Below are 22,059 nucleotides of genomic sequence, written 5' to 3' on the forward strand. Positions count from 1 at the left end.
ACGTGTGAGCTCCAGGAGGTACCTGACAGTCCTGGCAGTATTTCCCTGGGGAAAAAAATCAAAAGACCTAATGGCTTTTATAGCACTCTGAATTAGCTTATGTAACTACATACATTTGTCTATTGAGCCCCTAGCTTTGGAGATTTCTTTTATTTCCACTATTCTGGTTCACCTGCAGCCTAACATAACCCCCTTCTAAAGCTGCTCTCTTGCAGACTCCAAGCGTAAAGAGAGGAGAAAGCCTCAGGCCATGGGACTGAACCAAGAGATGGAAACAGCAAGAGCTATTGCCGTGATTACCTTCAACTCACTGCATGATTGGGTACATCACTGCAACATCTGGCTTCAGCAGGGTTCACCAGTTTGGGATGCTCCAATTTAAGCTGTGCCCACAGCTGTGCACCCACCCCCAGGACACACAGCTTCCCATTTCAGTGCCATGGGGAAGGATCCCCAGATCTATCGGCAAACAGCACTGCCACCACCCCCAGGACAAGGCACAGGCTCACACCATGACCAGAAACTTTTCTCTCGTGTCCCGCAGCCCCAGCCCCTGCTTGCCCACCCACTGGGGCTGCTGTCTACCACTGACAACCTAAAGTATAGACAAGGAGCCCGAACTGACCCAAAAAACACACGGCCTGGCACAGGACTGCCTCCAGGCTTTATACCCAGCAGAAATATTTAAACACCATGAGACAAACCGCTCTGATGAAGGCTTTCATGACATCAGCGAGTGCCCCTTTATAATGCAACCCAGATAGCTGGCCTGGAGCTTTACGCCTCCCTAAAATTATGCCCTGTGCTTCCAAAAAGTGCCGAGACAAGCTGTGGTTGATCCCTGGCCAACTGCTGAGGATGCAGAAGTGGGGCTGCTCGCGCCCCATGCCCCTGGCTGGGAGCGCTGTGCCTGCCCCGCTGCAGCTGGCCCTGGCAGCCTGCCCCTGCCCCGCTCAGCTCCGGGCGGCCGAGCAGCGAGAGAAAAGCTGGCACAGGGAAAAGCAGAGGCACCTGTTCCCCTGCTGGCACTCTGGGGTTTCTCACCAACAAAGCACCTGACCCTAACACAGCAGCAGTGTGGCAGTAGCTCTGCCGTAGCACAAGGGAAAGGCATCCTCCTCCCACCCCAAGCTGCCTTTACCTTTGCAGAGACACGCTGTTTTAGCTAAATCAGTAAATTCTAGCTTTTTTTTTTTTTTTTTTTTTTGGACCCTCCTGCGTTGCCCCTGCAAGAGGAGTTCCTTCCTCTTCGCAAAGCCCAACCTGTAAGTCTGGAAGCAAATCAAAGTCCGGAGCGCAGCTGGCTGCCCATGAGGAACACGATGCCGATTTCTTCCACTCCAACCGCTCTGGGGTTGTTTTCTGGCCTGCTCGGGAACGCAGCCCTGCTCTGGATGGCAAATGTCAGCAAATATTTCTCTCCTTCAGATTCATCAGGTACGGTTGTAGGAAAATGAGGTGGGAGTAACTTCCCTAACACACCGCTCTTAGCCTTGCAGAAATATTACCCTAAGCTACCAAAAATCAGGTGACGGTGGCATTTTAGGGGCCAAAATCCCAAACCACAGCAGAGCCTTTTAGGAAGGGCTTCCCGTTCCTCTCACTGCCTGTTTCCAGTCGTGCATTGAACGGAGCCTCCAAACCACTCACAAAATATTCCCAAGGGCAGGGTTTGCGCGCCTTAACCGAGGGGTGGCGGTGCCAAACCCCAAATTCCCCTGCCCTGGATCTCATGCTGAGGCCCCTCCAGACCCACTGCTGCCAGGGGGAGCCAGGAACCCATGGCCAGCATCACCCCAGCCCACGGCAGATCTGTAGGGCAGAAGGACCAGCAACCATGGCATCTCTTCACATAGCGGCCCGAGCCCCCTCTACAAGCTTGAGGCACTCGAACACTGCCTTATCCTGGCATCTCCTCCCCAGCACAGCTCTCAAGAGGCTGACTCCACTTTTGCAGTGAAAGAAAAAAACTGAGACAAAGCACAGGATTCCCATACTCCTGAATATAACTACCTAAAGAAGTTACATTCCCCTATAATCCTATGAGGACATGGGTTTCTCCAAGAAGCTTACACCTCCCAACCTCCAATAGGTGCTCTGGATGCTTTCTGAGTTTCTGACAGCCCCCAGCTGTCTCCACGGCCCCACAAGAAGCCCAGATGGGTCCCAGCACAGCAGCTTTCCCAGGACTACCCAGCAGACCCACACCAAACAAAAGCTGAAGCTCTTGAGTCCCAGAATTGCAGCTCTCTGAGCTACGCTGGATGCCACTGCCACACGACTGCTGTCAAAGGGACAGGAAAAACCATGAGGAGTCGCATAATAGGGTTCCCAGAAGAAGTCAAGGCCAGATCCAGTGTCCTAATGTCACTGCATGTCCCAGGGCTAAACGTGGTCTGCGGATGACTGTGGAGCTATCTAGAGCCCGAGAGTCAGTGGCTGTGGAAATGCATGTCATCCCTTTCTTTGTTTAGGGTGGCAAGGAGCCCAAAACAACCCCCCCTCCTTCTGTGATGCTTCATTTACAGCCACTGCTCAGTCATCCCAGTCCCAATTTATCTTTCACAAGAATAAAAACTTCTGGGTGCAGGGCCAGATGTGCAGAGGAGAACATTTGGATCCGAAACAAGGGGAAATTGAGCTGCAGTTATACGGAGCCATAAATATTTACTGCAGCGTAAACCGGAGCACTGAGTTGCTCATTTGATTTTAACTTGAAAAAAAAATACATTAAAATTTAAAAGGTCTCTCACCAGAAAAGTGGAAAAGTATATAATTAGAGCCTAAAGAAAACAGGCTTGAACAAACGTGCTGTGTCTTTCAATTTAGATTCTCCACACTTCAGTTACCTTTGGAGCTGTACCAAATCCCCTTTCTGTCCTTGGACATATGTATACGAAAACACACGATGCGAGGGCTGCGACGGCAGCTTTGTTTTCGCACATGCAGGAGATAAACACGCCATTCAGTTCAGAACCAGCAGCTTCTGCACCGGTGGCCAAGTTTTGGAGCGGCAGCTTTGAAGCACAGCTCAGCTCCCTGCTCCCGGGCCCAGACCAGCACTGCGACTCCACGCAACGCATTTCTCCAGCCATTTGCTATTAGCTTGTGGCACAAAGGCCTGCTCTGACCATATTTACGTCCTCCCACCGATACATCGCAACGCCCACGTTGGAGACCTCTGAGGTCTGTAGGAGGCTCCCAGTCTGCAGCAGTGAGCGTCCCAGCAGCAGGATCGTGTCACGGCGCACGACGTCCCCTGTCACCTTGCCTGGGCTGTATCTGGAAGACCTGCCTCTGTGTTTATCTCTAGCTTTTGATGAAGGCCAGGCAGGCAGTGTCACAGCTTCCCAAGTGGCTAAGTGCACCCTTGTCCAGATGTCTGTGACTAATCCCCATGCCGCGTGTGCTCAAGCCTTGATACAGCACAATGCTGAAGTCACCGCTCCAGGAAGGCTTCCCGAGGGTGGCTTTCCCCCCAGCACGGAGGGAAAAGCTGACAAAGACTGTTTTGATAAGTACATCTGGGAGCTGAGACAGGATATGAGGGCTGAGAAGATGAATTGAAATAGCAAACAGAGCCCAGAGGGAGTGACTGTGAGTGACAGAGACCAAGGGAACAGGAGCGGGTGGAAGTCCTGAACCAAACGTGGCCAGGACGGGGTGCTGAGGAGGCAAGCGGGGCTCTCGGGGTACAGCAAGCAGCAGAGGTGACTGTCGGCATCCCAGAGAAAGTGAAGAGGCAATGCCAAAGGGAAGGTCAAACAGACTAAAGGAAGGAAGAGGTGAAGAAAGATATCAGCTGCACCAAAAGAAAGGTGAAAATCCATGGTATACAGGGGACCACGATTCCAGAGCCAGATGCTGCCCCACGTGGAGCAGCACAAGTCCATCAGAGGGACTAGCAGAGCCAGCAAAAAGGGCCAGCAAAAAGGAAAAGCCTAGAACGGGGCTATCCCAGCTTCCTGTTGTGTGCTTTAGATAAGAGGGAAATTTTCTGCCAGCATCAGGGACCTGTCTGTGTGCCTGAGCGCTCCCAGCAGTGTCACACACATGAACAACTCAGCAAACGGTCCCAGGTACCCCAGGCGCTAAGATTGCTGCCGCTGCTTTCCAGAAGCTGGGAAACACCTTCTCTGAGAAAGGAACCCTCCCACTCGCTTCCTTCTGAATCAGAAACAGCCTCAGAAACATTAAACTGCAATTAGGAGTGTAAATTAGTCACAAGCACACATAATCCATAAATCTCCACATCCAATAAAAAATAATAGCTAAGGAGAGCAAGAGAGAGCCACTAATTGCTAAAGCTATATTTCAACCTCAGGCCATTTCTGCTTTCTGCTACCTGGTGTCAGACCCCTTGAGTTAAGATGGCTTTCTAATTATTCTCTCTGGATCATTATTCAGTAAGTAATTAATCTTTTATTTTATATTGCTCTCTCTTTTCAGTTATTTTATATATACTGCTCTCTTTTCTATACATGCTGCTCTCTCCCTGCAGCAGAGAGCTCTGCATTTATTGGCAGCCAGTATTCAACGCACAGGAGGCAGGAGATGTGCTTTCTGCAGTCACCTCTTGCATTCTCCCAGCCCGTTTTGTTATCGTTGTTTGTTTTTATTGGATGAGGCAGATTCACAAGGAAAGATTCGCATAACTTACTTGGACTCGTCTGGTCACTGAGTCTCCGCAGTCTCCCACTGGAAGTCCGGGTGATTCCTAAAGCAAGAAGAAGGTTTGCATGGGCTAAGGGAGTTCATGTGGAGAGCATATGTGGAGCAATCTCCACGCTACGACTACAGCTGGTAAGGCACGTATTCTGTTGGGAATCTCCTGCACAATCTGCGAGGGAAGGAATGTTGAATGTAATAAATGTAATAAAAATGAGCACCTCAGGGATGGGGCATCCACAGTTGCTCTGGGCAACCTGTTCCAGTGCCTCGCCACCCTATGAGTGAAGAATTTCCTCCTTATATCTAATCTAACACTCCCCTCTTTTAGTTTAAAACCGTTCCCCCTTGTCCTATCATTATCTGCCTGAGCAAAAAGTTGCTCTCCATCTTTTTTATAAGCCCCTTTTTCAGTCCCTTTGGATGTAGCATCCTGGGAATGCACTGTCTCTGAGAACCCTGCTGTGGGACAGGACTGGCCGAAACACCTGATGGATCACTTGTTGCAGGCAGATGCTAAACTAGAATACAGCGATCCAGATGTTGGGCTAATTTTGCTAAGTCTTTTTTCAACTAAAATGTTTCCTTTGTGTTCACTGGGGTAGCAGATGGTTAATTCACATGCATTGTGCTGGAGAAAGATCGTGCGGAAAGCTTAACTCACCCTTCATCACACATTATTTTGAAAGACAAAAAGCAGACAGACCTGTCTCCTTCATTCCCATAGCAATCGCTGTCTGAAATAGGTAACGCCTGCATGCCTGCCGGTCTCCCAGGCTCACAGAATCACAACAGGATCACTCAGGATGGAAATCACCTTCAGGATCACCGAGTCCAACCATCACCTGGACCTACTGAGTCCCATCACTAAACCATGTCCCTCAGAGCCACATCTGCACATCTCTGAAATGCCTTCGGGGATGGGAACTCCACCACCTCCCTGGGCAGCCCATTCCAACACTTGGCCAGCCTCTCCATGGAGAAATTCTTCCGAACGCCCAATTTAAATCTCCCCAGATCAACCTGTGACTGTTTCCTTGCTTCACACAAGACAGAAGGGCACGCAGCTACAGCATCATTTCTAATCCATCAGCAACTCACTCACTTTCTCTGCACTCCCAGCAGCTTTTTGGTGAAGGTCACAATGCTCAGCCCCCTGGTGGGCCAAAAAAAAAATCAACGAGAACAAAATTTCATGGCAACAAGCCTTTGATTAAAGCTTAGCCATCTGCAGAAACTGTAACCCGATCAGTGCCTCAGCTTCCCTTCTTTTACTTTTTTTTTTTTTTTTTTTAGCACAATAGAAGTGGACAGGAAAAGAATCAGCACAAAGCCTGCCAGAGCACACACCAAGACTGTCAGTTGGGATATCTACTCTGCCAACAGGTAAGAGATTTCCAGATTTGTTAGGCGGTGTTATATAATTACAAATGATTGACTTTAAACAAATATCCCCTCTTCTCAACGTCTACCAGATCTGTTGGACAATACGCAAAAAGAATAAAGCAGCAGCACCATTATAAGCTGCAAAACATCCTGAAACTGTGATATCTGACACAGCCACAACCTTACAAACCTTGTCAGCTGTAGGAATTTGCATCATACACAAAAGAGGAAAAAAAAATATAAAAGGCAGGAAAACTTTCATACCAGTGAGCCCGCGATGGAGGGAGGGAGGGAAGGGAAAAGTGCTGCCTGGCAACTCGACATGGAAAAAATGCCTCACGCTCAGAAGCCTCTGCTTGTATATATGCATACGTGTGTGCATTTTCTCTCTCCCTTTCCTTTTTTAATATAAAAAGCCTCTGTGCCTACGAAGCCAGGCGGCTGAACCGCAGGGCTGGTCCCAGGGAGCGGCAGAGCTGCCTGGCCGCAGGAAGCCCCGGCCAGCACCGCCCGGAGCCATTCCCCCCCCCCAAGTTCTGCACCCTGCCAGCAGGTCCTGGCCCCCACCAGCCAGAAACCCATCTGGGACCATCCGGCCATGCTGCAAACACCCAGGTCATCCTCCCAAGAGCTTCACCTGCACTGCCACAGAGCGCTCTGCTGCTGCGCACATCCCTCAGCCCACAGCTTCCATTACTCCGAGAGAAGGGCTGGAATTTCCAGGCGCTCTTGCACTATAATCAGCATTAAACATTTTAACCAGCATCATATTTTTGTTTCTTTTAAACACAGTGCCTCATTTTTTCTCAATTATTTCCTCCTCCTAAATGCCTGTTGCTCTGGCAGGGATGACAGGGCACGTTTCCCATGCCCAGCAGGGTTTTAAATGCCACTTCAGATGAGCTGCAAGAGAGCTCGAGCCCTGGCTCAGCTCCTTGCAGGGAACCAACACCTCTGCTCTGCGTGCAGGCAAGGTGAGGCACTGAAACCTGGCTTTCATAATTGCTGAAAAAAAGAGGAGGAAAAGGTCCCTTATGGGTGGCATGCTGAACAACGCAGATATGCAGCCATGCTGAGCTAGTTAAATACATCCTTTCATGTTCAAAGACTTCATTCAGTCTGCGGGAAAGCAGGATGGAAGCAGAGCGAGAAGCTTACAAGCTTGGACAGGATCGCACATAGGAAATAGGCTTTATTCCCTTTAGCAACAACTCCAGTGGAAAAACACACATACGACTTGGAGTGTCCAAGGCAGCCCGGCCGTCAGAGCATCCATGAACGACTGGCTGAGCATGTACTTTTATGCAAACATTTCTGAGAGGTTTGCTTATCTGCCCTGTCTCGCAGGCTTTCTCTGGGGATGTGCAAATACCATTTGCAAGCTTTTTAAACAGGTAACTGAAAAGGTGGGCAAAAAACAGACTTGTATTGGAGGCAGGAGTAGAAGGAAGCTTTCCTGATGGCTGCTGCTCCAGCCCCTGGGTCACACAATAACCCACAATAATGCTGTTAATCCCCTTTCAACAGAAGGGAAAACAAGGAGCAAAACACCAATTCATCCAGGCTGGCCAACACCTTAAGAGCAAATCTGGAAAGGGGAGGTAGTGGCCTCCAGTCCAAACACAGCAGGCTACTCGTGGTGCCACGCTGCCCCGCCACTGAGCGAGGATCCTGACTCCGTCCTGGAAAGCAGATAAACAGCAGGGAAAGCTGGCGGGCCGGCAGGACAGAAGAGAAGATCTGTCAAAAAATAAATAAATGAGAAAGCAATAGCTAAAAATATGCTGCTCTGAACATGCTGCCAGGAAGCCAGCAATGTGGCGTGCTGACAGGATTCCGGGGTTACCTCTATTTATAGCGTGGACGCAGCAGGCTGAGCCCCAGTTTTCGGCTGTGGGGCTGTGAACCAAAAATCAAAGGTTTCCACCCCAGACATAGCGTCTATGAGCCCTCCCTCTCCACACTGTTCAAGTGCCCTCAGGCCATCCTATAAATTTATTGTAGCACACTGGCCTAAGAAACATAATGAAATGTGCTTTATTTGGTTGAAATTTGGAATGCTTCCCCACACCCCAGCAGGATGACTTCAAACTGGAAGAGTCCAGCAGCTAAAATAGGTCGATCCAAGAACAGCTCATTCAGCCCGGCGGATGTGTCAGAGCAGCACAGAATTATAACTTTCACAGAGCTTCGCCTCACCTTGGCTGGCTGGCTGGACGATACTTTCTCACATTCCATAATCGAGGACTAATTCCCTCCAGATCCTCATGGCACCCAAGAGGAGCAGCAGTACTGAAGGCTCTAGGGAACCTGCTTTGGCAAGGGGTTGGACCCGATGATCTCTTGAGGTCCCTTCCAACCCCTACAACTCCGTAACATAGCACACCGTTGACGTACAGCATTCCAGCACTGCGATGGGAGCATTTCATAGATCCTTGCCCCGATGTGGGGGTGCAGACATGGTGCAGGGCAGCAGGGAGACTGGATTCGGTGTGTCTGGGAAAGTTATCCCTACTGCAGCGTGTCCTTTCCAGTTGGCTTGGCTAGCACTAACAAGATGTTAGACATGCCAGAGATGTTCAACTGCAATACGGGCAGCATGTACATTCTCCAAAGCAAATCAGAGTTTTTGCATGGTAAATCCCAAACTTTCTACATGCACATGCACTGGTGACAAGGCCACTTGAAATCTATTTTCGCTTCGCAGTGAGTGCTTCATGCCACTACACTCATACCATGCAGAAATCAAAGAACAAATGAGCAATTTCCATTATGAAGAGAAACCACGGGGTGAGGACAAACAATAGAAGATGTAGCCCAGGAACTTGCTCTCTACACATTCCAGTAAAAACAAAAAACAAACAAACAAAGGAACCCAAACCAAGCAAGGGTCACGGTGGAACAGGATGGGCCAAAACCAGCAGGAGTCGTCCCATGCTGCTGGAGTCAGCAAAGCGGCACCAGCTCATCCGAGCAGCCAGCACGACCTTTGCTTCCGTTAAATGTAGTTACTGGTGGGTCTGAGGTCAGAGAACTCAGCTTCCTTCTTCAGAATGAGCACGGCAGGGTGTCTGGACAGCACTGGAGACGTCTCCATCCAAGACCAGCGCCCTCCCACAGACACCCAAGCTCCCTCCTGGGGTGTGTTGGTCTGGGCCAGGCCACAGAGCCCTCCCCAGACCCCACCAACAGAGGACCTGGGGTTGGGAGACCCCCAGCAGAACAACACCTCAGTGGTGTCCACAGCACAAGCAGTTTTGGAGCAAAAGATGACATTTTAGGCTCCGCTCTCTCCAGTAGTGGCCCCCAACCCCATCTCCTCTAATCCACCCTGCCCTCCGTTGTCACCAATGCTGCCTGCTGGGGAGGACACGGCACCAAGGATGTCACCTCGCTTGCCCTGCAGGGAATGCACAGCTGGCACAGGTGTCCAGATGGACTGCTGGGACAGTTTTCCACCCCCTTTTGGGATCTGCATATCCATCACATTACACTCAGGACCATCTGTTCAGGACCATACAGCGCAAATTCTCCCTCATTTTATCTACATCGCAGGTACTGCCCAGATAGCAAGAGACCTGTCGTCACCAGCAGCTGCATCCCTTCCTGCTCCACAAGGACAAGCTCTAAAAGCTCCTTAGATAAATGACTGGAGAAGCCTTCACCAGTAACAGAGCTGTGAGCAGAGGGAGGAGAGCCCACCCGGGGCTCGATCCGCAGTGCACAACCAACGGTGGCTTCTCCAACGTACCAGAGGAGGTGCTGGAGACTGAGCTGCACATTTTGTAATGCCAACATTGGGCTTCACCTTCAGAAGCAGAGCCCTGCAGTCAGAGCTTGCAGAACCACGGGGTCACTGGAGGCAGCTGGGGACTGCGAGGGAAAGGCGCCTGCTTGCAGAGCAGGAAAATAAGTCTCTATTGCTTCAAACCCAGCTCCAGCGAACCACACAATTACAGCTTCACTTTTATTAACTTGAAATCCACTTGCAACATTAACCTCAAAAGGAGTATGTATGAAAAAAAAATAAAAAGGAAAAAAAAAATCATGCCTATTTCCAGCACTAATCAGAAACATGCGCTGAAGGATAAAGACACTTTTCTCGTTTCTGTGTAATGGAGACTCTTTCCAAAGAAGCTGAGCACAGCTAGAAAGAAACTTCAACCCATGTGTACGGCTTCATTCTGGATCAAATATCTCTGGCAGCAAACTGAGCTTTTCACAGGGATGGAGGATGCCTTGGCTGTTCCCAAGGGGCACAAGTGACCAACTCGGGAGGGATCGATGCAGCTCGTGCCCTGCGGGCACCGAAAGCAGTTCCGCACCTCGTCCCGTGAACCCTGTGCCATCACCAGCTTGCTCATGTTTACAGGCACCAGACAGCCCTGCTCAGCAGCACAGCACCGTTAACACAACCAGAGCCATGAGTTCACATGTAGGAAAAAAAGGGCCCATAGCTGGATCAGAGAGCCCTCGAGGAAACCTCAGGAAAAATAGCATGAGCAAAATGCAAATATTCCTCCTACGTTATGCTTCTGGCAGGTGCCAAGTGCATGCTCACACTAAAAAAAATATCACTCCAAAAGCTTATGCTAATGATAAGAGGCAGCAGGAGTTAAGCCTTTTTTTTTTTCTTTTTTTTTTTTCTTTTTTTTTTTCCTGAAGTTTGAATGGTTTCCCCCAGCCAACAACTGGGCTGCTGGACACAACAAAGGGCTAAGCAGGGAACGGGCTTGGCCTGGCATTCCACCTCCCATCGCATTTAGGCTTTGATTCAAGCTTTTAACCCCAACTGCAGCAGCTCTCAGGAAATCAATTAACACAGCCACAGAACTGGAGGCCAGGGAAGATCAGTTAAAGCTGCCCGGCCTGACCCCCAGACCCACACCACGCGTTTGTGCCCAGACATCCTGAGCCATGCCCGGCTGATCGTGCTCAAACCTAAGGTTTGTCAGAGACATTCAACCTCTGTGTCAAGACTGAAACACCACAACAACCCCAGCTGCTTTGGTAGGTTGCTCAATACCTAAAACATCCTTCAAACAGTGCAGAGACCATCCCCTTCCCTGCATATTTGTTCTTGGGCGAGCAAACTCAATCCTCAGGTACTGAGTTGACAGAAATACAGCATTTCACCACTGTATGTCACGGTCTGCTCTTTACTGTCCACAAAGCCCTAGACAGCTGATAGCCATTGAGAGATATGCTGGCCAACCATGAAAGCGCAAAAAAATTAGCACAAGCACAAGTTTTTCTTATGAAAAAGCCTGTTAGTCATCATCTGTGATCCGTCTGGTTGGAGCATTTCAGTAATCTGACGGGGCAGCAGGAAGGGTGCCACGTCACCACACTGACATATCCGAGGATTTGCACAAATGCATGTTTATAATGCAAGCATCCACACAGATTGGAAGGGACTGGCAAAAGTGGGTCTTGCGTATGTGCTGTCAGTTTTGCTGATTAACACAATTCTTTTCTATAGCAGCAGGGTGGAAGAGAAAAAGATTATAAAGGAACAGAAAACTTCTTGCGAAGCCATGCTGACTGGGAAAGGAACTTGTGTGTACTGTCAAGTCTAAAATCATTTCCAGTTCACTGCTGAAGTTAACCAGATTTCTGAAGAGATGTTGTCCCTCTAAATTCAACCTGTCCTCACCACTCTCCTCATCTGCAAGCAGCCTTCACCTTCTGAAACCCAAGAGAGGGAAGCAGCAGGACCTGTGAAGTTCCACAGTGTCCTCGTGGCCTCTTTGCTAACTGAGTGGGATGTGCAGGGCTCAGCCACCACAGAGCAGCTTGGGCTGGGTCCCTGCATTTCTGCAGAACCTGCAGCCTCCCAGCAGAGGGGAGAGGGGGAAGGCACTGAACTCACCCACGCTGTGGCCTTGCTCAAAGAAGGAAATAATCAACCTCTTACATTAACCAGCTGCCACAAGAGCTTCTGCAAGCTAAAAATGTGTTAGTTAATGATTACCTTTAATAGCACGAGAGTACCCGAGTGCCTGAATGGATGAGGGAGAGGGCTTAGCATGCAAAGCACTAAGCAAACAGAGAATGAAACAAATGATCGCTGCTCACCCCTTTCCCCTCGAGTTCCAAAAACCCCCAAACATTTACAGCAGCCAGACTCATGCGTGCCCCGGACTTTCCCAGGTTCATCTGGCAATAGCCATCGATTAGTTGGAGAAAAACACTGTCAGATTTAAAAGACGGGAAAGGAATTTTAAAACTGCAGTGTGGTATTTCCATATGGATCGAATACTCCCACCAAGGCACCCCGCTGCTCTCCTCCCCTCTCCCCGCAGGCCCGCACCGCTCTAGCCACGCAGCAGAACTGGTGCAAGCTTCCCACCCCTGCATCTGGCTCTCTGCTGTGCTCCAACGCTGCACAGCTTTATCACACTAAGCAGCAGCGTGTTATTTTTTTGGGGGGAGGGAAGAAATCATCCTTAGTTAAGATTTTAAATCCATTTCTTGCCACCTTCGTGCAACACCAATGCAAATTCTATTTTCCAGCTGCACACACTGCTTTCCTGCTCTTATTTTGGACAAGCACAGGTCCCAAACTACTACTCCAGAGGGTCCCCCTGCAACAAGCATCCCTGGATTTCTTGTTGGAGCCCTGCAAGCCTGAGGCTGCCATCAGGATGTAATACAGATCCCTTCTGTTTGCCACGCTCTGAAAGGCAAATGTTGATTTTTCCCAGAGTAATGGGAGTGAATAAGGGAGAAAAGGCAGAACAAAGAGGCAGCGGCTCACTGACCAAAGTGCTGCCGCCAACAAAGGGTGGAGGTGAGGAGTTCTCCTGAGCCATGGTGACCAGACAGGGTGACCAGCCAGAGAGCTTGGCCAGCAGGACCCCGGGAACAGCCCTGAAGATTGCCCAGCCTAAATGAGCAACTGCTTGTTCACAGCTGGAGGAGGTAAGGGGCAGCCTTCACCAATTAGGTTTTCAGACCAGAGTCTGTCTCTGGAGACACTGCTGAGGGAGAAACTCAGCCAGGAATTTTGCTTAGATGCAAACACACAAGTTCAAGTCCAAATGCCCTTTTCCTCCACCTGGTCCAAGAGCTGCTCCGCTGCCACTGTGCAGCGTGCAGACAAAGGCACTGGAGGCAGGTAAAGGAGCAGCCAAGAGACCGGAGTCACTAAACCCTACTCCTCCCTAGCCAGAGTCTCTGACAGATACACAGGGTCACAATTTTCAACAGTCTGGCCACGTGCTTGACAACAAGTAAGGTGGGAAAAGCTGTAAAAGCACGAGCAAACTTTTCTCTCCGCATCAAACACCCACACCAATGCGCCGTGGGTTCCACCTGGAGCTGATTCAGCAAAGCATCCCTAACAGCAGCCTGAGCACACACACTCGGCCATCTGGATCACTTCAGTGGGAGCCTTGTGATCTGCTGCTATTACACAGAGCTGCCTGGAAGCCAGAAAACCCTACACCCAAACTGCAGCCCAGAAACCAGCTCCCTTGGTAGCCCCGCATAAGAAATTTAAGCTCAGATTGCAGCTACCCCCTTGGGACAAACACCCCCGTTCTTTCATCTGTCTTTAACAACAACCCCAGCAGCATCTTGATGCTCTGCTCATTTGAAAAGCAGCTGCCCCAGGAAGAAGACACAGAGGATGGCCAGGGAGGACGAGCTCAGCTGCAGGGACAAGCCATTGGCACGGCCACGAGCCAGGAACCCTCCGCTGCTGCCACAGCTCGGCGCACGTAACTCTCCTCCTCCACGTATCCTTTTCTCTGCTTTTAAAATGAGGTGTCAAACACTTTCCTCTGCTTATATCCTTCCTGCTCCTATATTATTTAACATTTTTACATTTTAGCTGTACTGTAAGGGATGACTCAGGCACTATCTATAGCTTCCAGAAGCAACGTCCACTGCCCTTAAATATCAGGGAAGAAGGGAAGTTACAATTTGAGACTACCATGAGGCCCTAGATTCATATAATTGAGTTTTTTCCCCCCTATAAAATCTGCCCAGAAGTAGCCAAGGCAATCCAATTTCATAAGCTAGTAACATTCTTTGAATGTTTTCCCTTGTATCTTACAATTATATTTAATAGTGGCTGTAGCAGGGAAATTGGAATAGAAGAGGACTTCAGCCAATTCTTAGGAAGTATTTGAGTGCCTAATGCTGCAGATCAGCTTACACCAGAGTTTGCAAAAGCGCCTTTATGAACAGTAGTGTGACTCCATCTCTATCCTGAGAGGGCCTGAACATCCCCAAAACATCAATGCTGCATTTCCAGTTCCCTCTTCCAAGTCCGACAGACCCGCAGAAAGACAGACCGCAGCCCCCAGGGCAGCTACATGAGCACTAGGGGCTGTGTCTGGGAGGCCTCAGCGGTGAGATTGAATTTCCTGCAACCTCCCACCTCCCCCATCCCTCATACAAAACACGTTTAAAGGCGCTCGCAGAGGGGCTGGCTTCTGGGGAGCGCCCATGGCCCGTACCGAGCCCCACATCTGTCGTGTCCTGCTGAGTAAAGCACACCCCCAGCACGAGAGCACTAACTTCAGACTTTTATTGATCGAAAACTGGACACGGAAACAACCTATGTGTTAATATCTTATTAGCTTATCCTGTTAAAGCTTTGTCAGGGAGCAAATAAGTCTCAGCCCAACACAGAACTAGGCTCTCCCAGCCGTTGGCTCTGCAGAGAGGGCGAAGGAAAAACACAAAGGGGCTCAGCTACATGCACCCAGTTTTAGGACCCCCCCACAATATCACCCTGATGGCATGCTCTCCTCCTGGGCCACGAGCAGACCCCGTGCAGCCCCTTCCTCTATGGGATTCCTGCAGCTGGCAGCAAGGAGTGGGCTCTGGGAGGGCAGCGTAAAGCACCTGGCACCTGGGCACAGCTCAGCCCTGGCGAAAGGCAGGGTGAAATCACTCCTGGCACAGGTGGAAACCATTTCAAAGCACCGAGCACTGCCTGCAACCTTTGAGGAAGTTTTTCTCTGATAGAAGAGGGCTCGCACAGAGACACAAAGCCTATTCTGTAGGTCTGCCTGAAAGGCAGCATTGTACGCGGCCTGCCCGGTGTAACGGAGCCAGGCAGCAGAGGTCGAGGCAGAATCCAAAATTCCTTCCACGAGTCACTCACCACGAAGATACAAATTTTCAGCCTCCACTATGAAAATACTCAGCAAAAAAAAATGCTGCTGCTGCTATTCAGGTTACACGGACGTATGCCAAGCCCCCTCATCATGCAGAGGACCCCAGCACTGCAGAATGCATGGACCTGCAGCACATGCAGTGAAACAGGCTGTGCATGACCTGCTACTGATCGGTTTGAACCATTTCCAGGCATTTGGGGTCAGAGAAGAGGTATAGGTTATTAGTCTGAAGGGAGCTGAGTGAATAGCAATCCAGTCTGAACCCACTTCATCTCCAGGAATAGGAAGATTTACTTTGTTTTCCTTTCCTTTGCCTAATCAGCAGTGGGATGAAGCGGGTGAGAAGAACTGAAAGGCAGGGGGTTCAGAGCTCCCCTGGGCTCTATGTGGTGTGGCAGCAAGGCCTCGAGCACACCACAATGCCCGACTGCCTCGTGCCATGGGCATGGCACACACAAACTGCTGCTGGCCACACCTGGAAGGGTTTTCCCTGCCTGGAGGCTCAGGTCACCACCACCGACCACTTCCAGAGCTTATTAGACAAGCTGGCTTCTCACAAGCCACACCTTCTGATGCCTCTGGAGATGACTCCAAGACCTCCAGCTCAACCTGCCCCAGCCCTTGGCTTCTCCTGGCGGAGCATCACCCAGGCTGCAGCATCCCCAGGCAGCCCTAACCGCAGGATTGACCAGGGGAGGATGCTCTGGGGGGGCTGGAATTCCTGCCTTATCTCCAGGGGCTGAGTTCACGGGGAGAAAATGTTTCTGTGTTGTCTCAGCCAGCTTCCTGCTGGCATCTCTCTTCCTCTCCACAAAAGCACCTCTTTGTGAACACTTTTGGAGCCAGAAAGTGCTGTTCGTTGGTACAGACTAAACAGATTTAGCAGTTCTGAGACTCAGGACCTGCGGCGGTGCCTCTCCTTAATGCAGCACAGCTGTGCCTCAGCCAGGTGAACGGGACCAGCCCCAAGGGATGCTGCCACGCGTGACACAAAGCAGCCCCCTCCTGCACAGCTGCCAACCAGTAGCCACATGCTTTAGCCCTGTGAAGGAAGGATGCCTGCTCTGCAGGATGACAACCCGAATCTCAGCAGGCCTGGGTTTGACTCCTCTCTCTGCCGCAGATGCTTGGAGCCCCAGGCAGCACCTGCCTGAGCATTTATAGACATAACATTTGAGCAAGAGCCCCAGACACCCTTCACAGAGCAGAAACAGGCACCGCAGCTGCTGATTCACCTCCACCCTGAGATGGAAGATAGGGGGATCAGCCCCACAGCCCCCGGCTGGAGAGTCTGCAGGCACCGGCTCTGATCCAGAGCTGCTTTTAGATGGATGAACTTAGATGGCAAAATTAAATTCAACCTTGGACTTTTCCCAGCCTCAGTCCTCTGTAATACAGCAGATTGGCTCTTTTGGAGCTTTACGAACAATGTATGAACGACTCGGGACTTAAATTTGCAGTAATAATCACCCCTTGGGTTATCTGACAGTCATTAGACAAGGAGCAGAGGCAGGATATCTGATTAGGGCATAATCTGGCCTCACAAACGGAATGAAACAACTTCTTTCTCCGTAGCTCATTTTCCTCAGCAGCAAGGTGGCCGTAATCACATTTCCTACACAGAGTCTGTGAGGTGCCTCCCCCAGACACTTGGGAAGGCTTTGGGAGCACCAGGGAAAAGTGATGTGTATTCACAGTGCCCCAGCCCCTCTGCAGGGCTCTGCACCAGGGACAAGCAGGGAGCACGGCCCCTACCAGGGGAGCCTCGTGCTCCAGGGGACCATGAGGAATGGCCACGTCCCTCCCCAGGGGGACCTGTCACACCCCAAGTGCCCTGTGTGTAACCTCCAGGTGCTGGGCATCTGCCACCACCAGCTTATTCCATAAGTGAGGGATTTAGAAACAAAAACCAGCTGAACCAGTGTTTAATCTCACAAAGATTATGACACAATTTGAAAAGCAGCTGAGGCTGTGGAGTACCCAAAACACAGATCTTGGCTTGGTTCACAGTCTTATTCTGCCCACAGTCTACAGGCAGCAGGGCTTGGATGCCTCCAGGATGCTCTGAGGGACTTTGCTGAGGGTTTTTAACCCAAAGCCTGATTTCTCAGCTGTGCTTTGGCCTAAGGATACAGCATTCATTAACCACCTGAAATGTGAAATACAGTATTATAAAAGACAAAAATGATCCCATACTGGGAAGCAATGGTAGTATGTTAGAAAATACTAGAATTCAAATAAATCCCAATACAGTGGAAATGGACAAAAACCACCCAAACAGGATGCGGTGCGATTCAGCAAGGACCAGCACAGAGGTCTAACCCACATCCTAGATGCCCTCAAGCCAGTGGATGCAGGAGGTTCCTACGAAAGATTCAGATCTTGTGTGGGCTGAATCACCAGATTTTATCAGCAGCAGCTACAGAAATAGCTGAGGGTGACAAGTTCTCCAAGCAGGTGCTCACAGGGAAGTGGGATGGAGCCGACTGTGAATCGAGGTGTGGGAGGCTGTCATAGCCCCGTGAGAGAGGGCTGGCAGCATCCAGGCTGGCTTCCCCTGCCCCACGAGCAGAAATTCACCTTGCAGAAGCTGTGGATTAGAGCTGCTCCCTCTGCAAACCTCTAATGCCATGCGCTGGATCCTCAACATGAAAAGCCACTGGGTACCAAGCAGAGCAGCTCTGCTTCCAGAGCTTGTTGCACTTAATCAGACAGTTTGCCTGGAGTCCTACCACATGCTCAGGCTTCCCTCCTGTGTAAGAAACAAGGACAGAGCAGCTACAAGAGCAAGAAAGCCTGACCCTGTGCTGCATGCTTTGCAGCAGCCTGCCCACTCCCAGCAGATTCACACAGCTCCAGAGCCCGGACATCCCTGCAGCCCCACAAGCACAGAGCCTCCTGGAAACACCCAGACATTCCCCATCGAACAGGGCCAACAGAAGGCCCTCCAGGCTGTGTTAATAAGCCCCAATTTTGCCACAAAACTGAGAGCTCCTTGGAATCGGACAACATGCCGTGTGCCACCTGCTCGGCTCCACGTGACTGCCAGGTATCGGCTTAGAGGGAAACGCAAACAAACCCACCCCTGCACGCCTCCGAGAAATTCAAACAAGGTCATCTCCAGATGGCAGGCAGGAGGGCACAGAACACCCGGGGTAAAGCAGCCGCCCCGGTGCCAGCAGCCCAGAGCCAGAGGCGAGCAGGAGGAGGAAAGGCGCAGCTCCCCGGCACGCATCTCAGCAGCCTCCTCTCCATGTGCTTATTGCCACACTGAGCTCAAGGTGTCTGAACACCAGCTCTCCCCCTCTCCTGACCCACTGTGCTCCATCCAGTGGTACCTTTTGCAATAAAACGTGCACGTTCAAACACCACCCAACTCCTGGTCCTGAAGGGCTTGACCTAAGAAACCTGTGGGTTTGTTTTTTTTCCTGTAGTTGTCATTTTTGCTGTCCTGCTGAGAATTAAAACCAACACCACACATTCTAATGTATATCAAAAGCAGCACAATTCCTGTGTTTAGGGGCCTGGGCTCTGTCTGGCAAGTACAAAGAGAGCCCTGCATCCTCTACCTGTGCTGTGCTTATACAAGGGAAGCTCCGAAGATGACCCTACAAACTGTTTATGGCTCCTGTGCTAGTGATGGCAAGGGTGAACTCCCATGCAGGTGTTTAACCTCGCCGTGAAGTGTTCAAAGAGCAGAAATCATCAATAAAAGCTTCTCTCTCTGCTCACAAGAACTCAAACTACCTCCTCACCAGACTACCTGTAACAACACAAATACAACCATGAAACTATCCAGGTGCTACTTGTAGAGCTGTTACCTCCTCGGAGGGCATCAGTTCTCTTCCTGCATCCCACCCAGTATGACCCAGTAAAACTTCTGGGTATTCTGATTCATTTTTGCACACCTCACTAAAGAATTTGCTTACCTTTGTCTTGATGTTTTCTCTTGCATCTTTACAAGAGTTCACACCTCTCCTCTACCTGCCCTGGAGCTGAGCAGCTTTGGCCCAGCAGCCCACAGCACTCAGTTCGCTTCCTGTCCTCAAGTTCCCTGCCTTCAGGGCAAGTTAAGAACACACTGCAGAAATGATAAAAATATCTGTAAACCCTCCACAATCAAGGCTTAGAGCAAAGAACAGCATGTCCTAGATCTCACCCACATGCCCAGGGTGTCTGAGGAGTGAACATGCTTGGTTTGTCCGGAAAGTTTCTGTTTCTTCCTTCGCTGCTCTTCATCCCAGAGCTGCATCCTCCAGGGCCGCATCCTCCCCTCCTGCTCTGCCCTCTCTCCTGCCCTTCTCCTGGAGGCTCTTTTCTCCCAGATCTGTGTGGTACACAGGGCCAGCCAGCACCGCTTCTGCTTTTCCACTCCCTGCTTCTGCCATCCCTGCCCTGCAGGAGGGGGGGTTTCAGAGGGGCTTCACACACAGAAGTGTCCCCGGAAGGGAATGAGGGGACTTGGCTTTTACCCAGGACTAAGGTTGGGTTTTCCTCCTAGAGGCTGTGGCTGATGTCCCACACCAATCCTCCAGCTCCTTGCTTCCCGTGTACAGAGCTGCCAGCCCTCCTCCTGTGCTACAAACCCTGCCGACAGCATCCCACAAAAATCCCACAAGTGAACAGGAGCAGTTTGTGAAAGGATCTAATGCAGATGCCTCCCATAACAAACACCCAGCATGTTACCGCAAGAGGTTTTTCTGGCCTATATCCATTCCTGGGTGCTCCTGTGCTTATATTCATGCCCCAAAGGGCATAAGAGGCTCAGTAAAATCTGAACATTAATCCTGACAGATTATGAAACAGCTTCTTAACCATTCCTTCTCCACCATGACTTAAGCGCAGGGCTCTTGTTATTCCATGATGATCTTAAAGAAGTCAGAAAAAACAACCAAAAAAATAATTCAGCTATCCTCCCCTCTGCCACCCACCTCCCCTGCTGCCCCTAAAATCATGGCATTTATTACAAAACCTTGCTGTGTGATGCTGATTCCCAGGACAGGGGCTGACACGGGCAGCAGAGCAGCTCTGCCATGCAGGAGCACTCAAAGCCTTTGCAGATAGATCGAAGGCAGGACAGCTGAGTTCATCCTTCATACCCTGAGCTGCAGAAATCAGCTGTCGGATTATTTCACATCACTGTTCAGAGGTTTATCTGACAACAAAAATCCACTCCGGGAGATAAATCCCAGCCTCATGTTGCAGCTGCCAAGGGGAAGGGAGAGACCACCCAAGCCATGACATCCCCTTAGAACCGTGCAGCACCAACAGCCTTCCCCTGCTCAGATGTGGGACTTGCCAACTAAAGCATCTCACTTGTCAGTACAGCAATCTGAGAAAATGTTTACAGATGCAGATGTAGCTGAATGACAATTAATGTCAAAGGACAATTAGCTACAGCAATGTTAGCCCTTTGGGCTGCGCAAGTCTGATCTATTCAGTAAATATGCAGCACTTTCGAGAGCTGTAACCTACCCACTGAAAACAAAAACAGGCACTTGAAATCAAAGGGTAGGATGCAGTGGGTTTGGTACAGCTTAGGCACAACTCAAACTCACATCTCTGTGTTATGCCTGCTTTGATAAAAACACGTTCTTAAACACATGAAGGCAGGACACCAGAGGGGAAAAATCCCTTCATGCGGCAAACAGGGCTGTGAGAGCACATAGCAAAGGTCTGATTTTAAGGATTTCCTGGTGCTTCTAGCAACTGACCTCAGATAAAAGCAATACAGCACACGTGACTCCCTTTATTGTCAGGACACCAAAGATCAGGGAGGTCAGAAAGCTTCCCCAAAGCAAAGCAGAGGACTGGGAGAACCACAGCGTTTCAGGAAAAGCAGCAACGTCAGATTTCCACACTCCAAGTTAATGAATAGAGTTCCAGACTCACTGATTTGAAAAAACAGTTGCTTTTGATTTTAAAGATTGAAAGTCATCTTGGAGGGGAAAAGGGGCAATCAGATATTAGGAAGCAAAGCCCTCGGATAGCCCTGGAGCATGCCAGCCCCAGAGAAGCTGGGTGTGCCCCCCATCCGAGCCAGTGCAGGACACTTGCTCCTCACGTGAGCGCATGCTCTTCATACCCACATCTGTATCCTTCCTGCAGGCAAGCCAAAGCCTCCAGCCATGTTAACTCACAGCTTTTCATCGGCCTTAAACTCACTTGACTAAATCCCTGCAACCTCCCATGGTCTATCACGTGCAGCTCCTTTGTCCTGACTTGTAACTCGCCGAGATCTGTTATTCTTCTCAGCAACTTTTCTCTGTACATGTCCAGGCACTTTTAACTTGGCTGCTGAGTCATTCAACAACAGCTCTTGGCTGTAATTGCTGAGGGCATCTTGTACTCATTTCCTTTGTTTATTCTGTGCATTATATAAGGCTATAGGCAATCCCCATTTCCCTTGATAACGGCAAAAATAAACTCGCACCCAGGGGCTGCTCTTGAGGATTAGGACTCCAGCTTGCTCCCCAGGCAGGCATGCTTGGGGTTTCTCCAGCACTGCTGCTGCAGCTTGCAAAGGGACGTAAGGGATGTAAGGGACGCAGCTTCAGGCCCTGCAAGAGGACAACACCGTGCCAGGGACTCACTGTGTCTCCAGCAGCTGATTTGGGTTCAGCCCCGTGGCCACAGCAGGATCTGATCTCTTCCCAGGGAAGGCTGGTTTGGTTCCTCTGCTCACCAGCCCCAACAAACACTGTCTCCCCCTGGGAACCAGAGCCCGAGCTCTGCTGTTCCCTCAGTCCCCAGAATAGCAAAACTCCCACACCAGGAAATTATGGACCTTCTCGAGCATTACCATGACCTTTTTATTTTATTTTATTTCCATTATGCTTTTAACTGACTCCTCCCTCTACACTCCTTCTCT

At 50.3% G+C, this 22,059-nt stretch overlaps 1 protein-coding gene across 3 annotated transcripts in view; it reads right to left on the reverse strand.

The window, feature by feature from the left end:
• SEPTIN9 (septin 9) overlaps positions 1–22,059 on the reverse strand; it is a 139,164-nt gene that overhangs the window by 89,024 nt on the left and 28,081 nt on the right. For 2 of the 3 annotated variants that reach the window (XM_084492535.1, XM_084492534.1), the window contains one exon: positions 4,661–4,717. The exons of the other annotated variant lie outside the window; for it this stretch is intronic. In XM_084492535.1, the coding sequence (XP_084348661.1) occupies positions 4,661–4,717 (57 nt within the window). The remainder of the gene's footprint in view (positions 1–4,660; positions 4,718–22,059) is intronic. 3 annotated transcript variants of the gene reach the window in all.

This window comes from Aythya ferina (assembly GCF_964211825.1).
Source record: "Aythya ferina genome assembly, chromosome: 18".
Taxonomy (NCBI): Eukaryota; Metazoa; Chordata; class Aves; order Anseriformes; family Anatidae; genus Aythya; species Aythya ferina.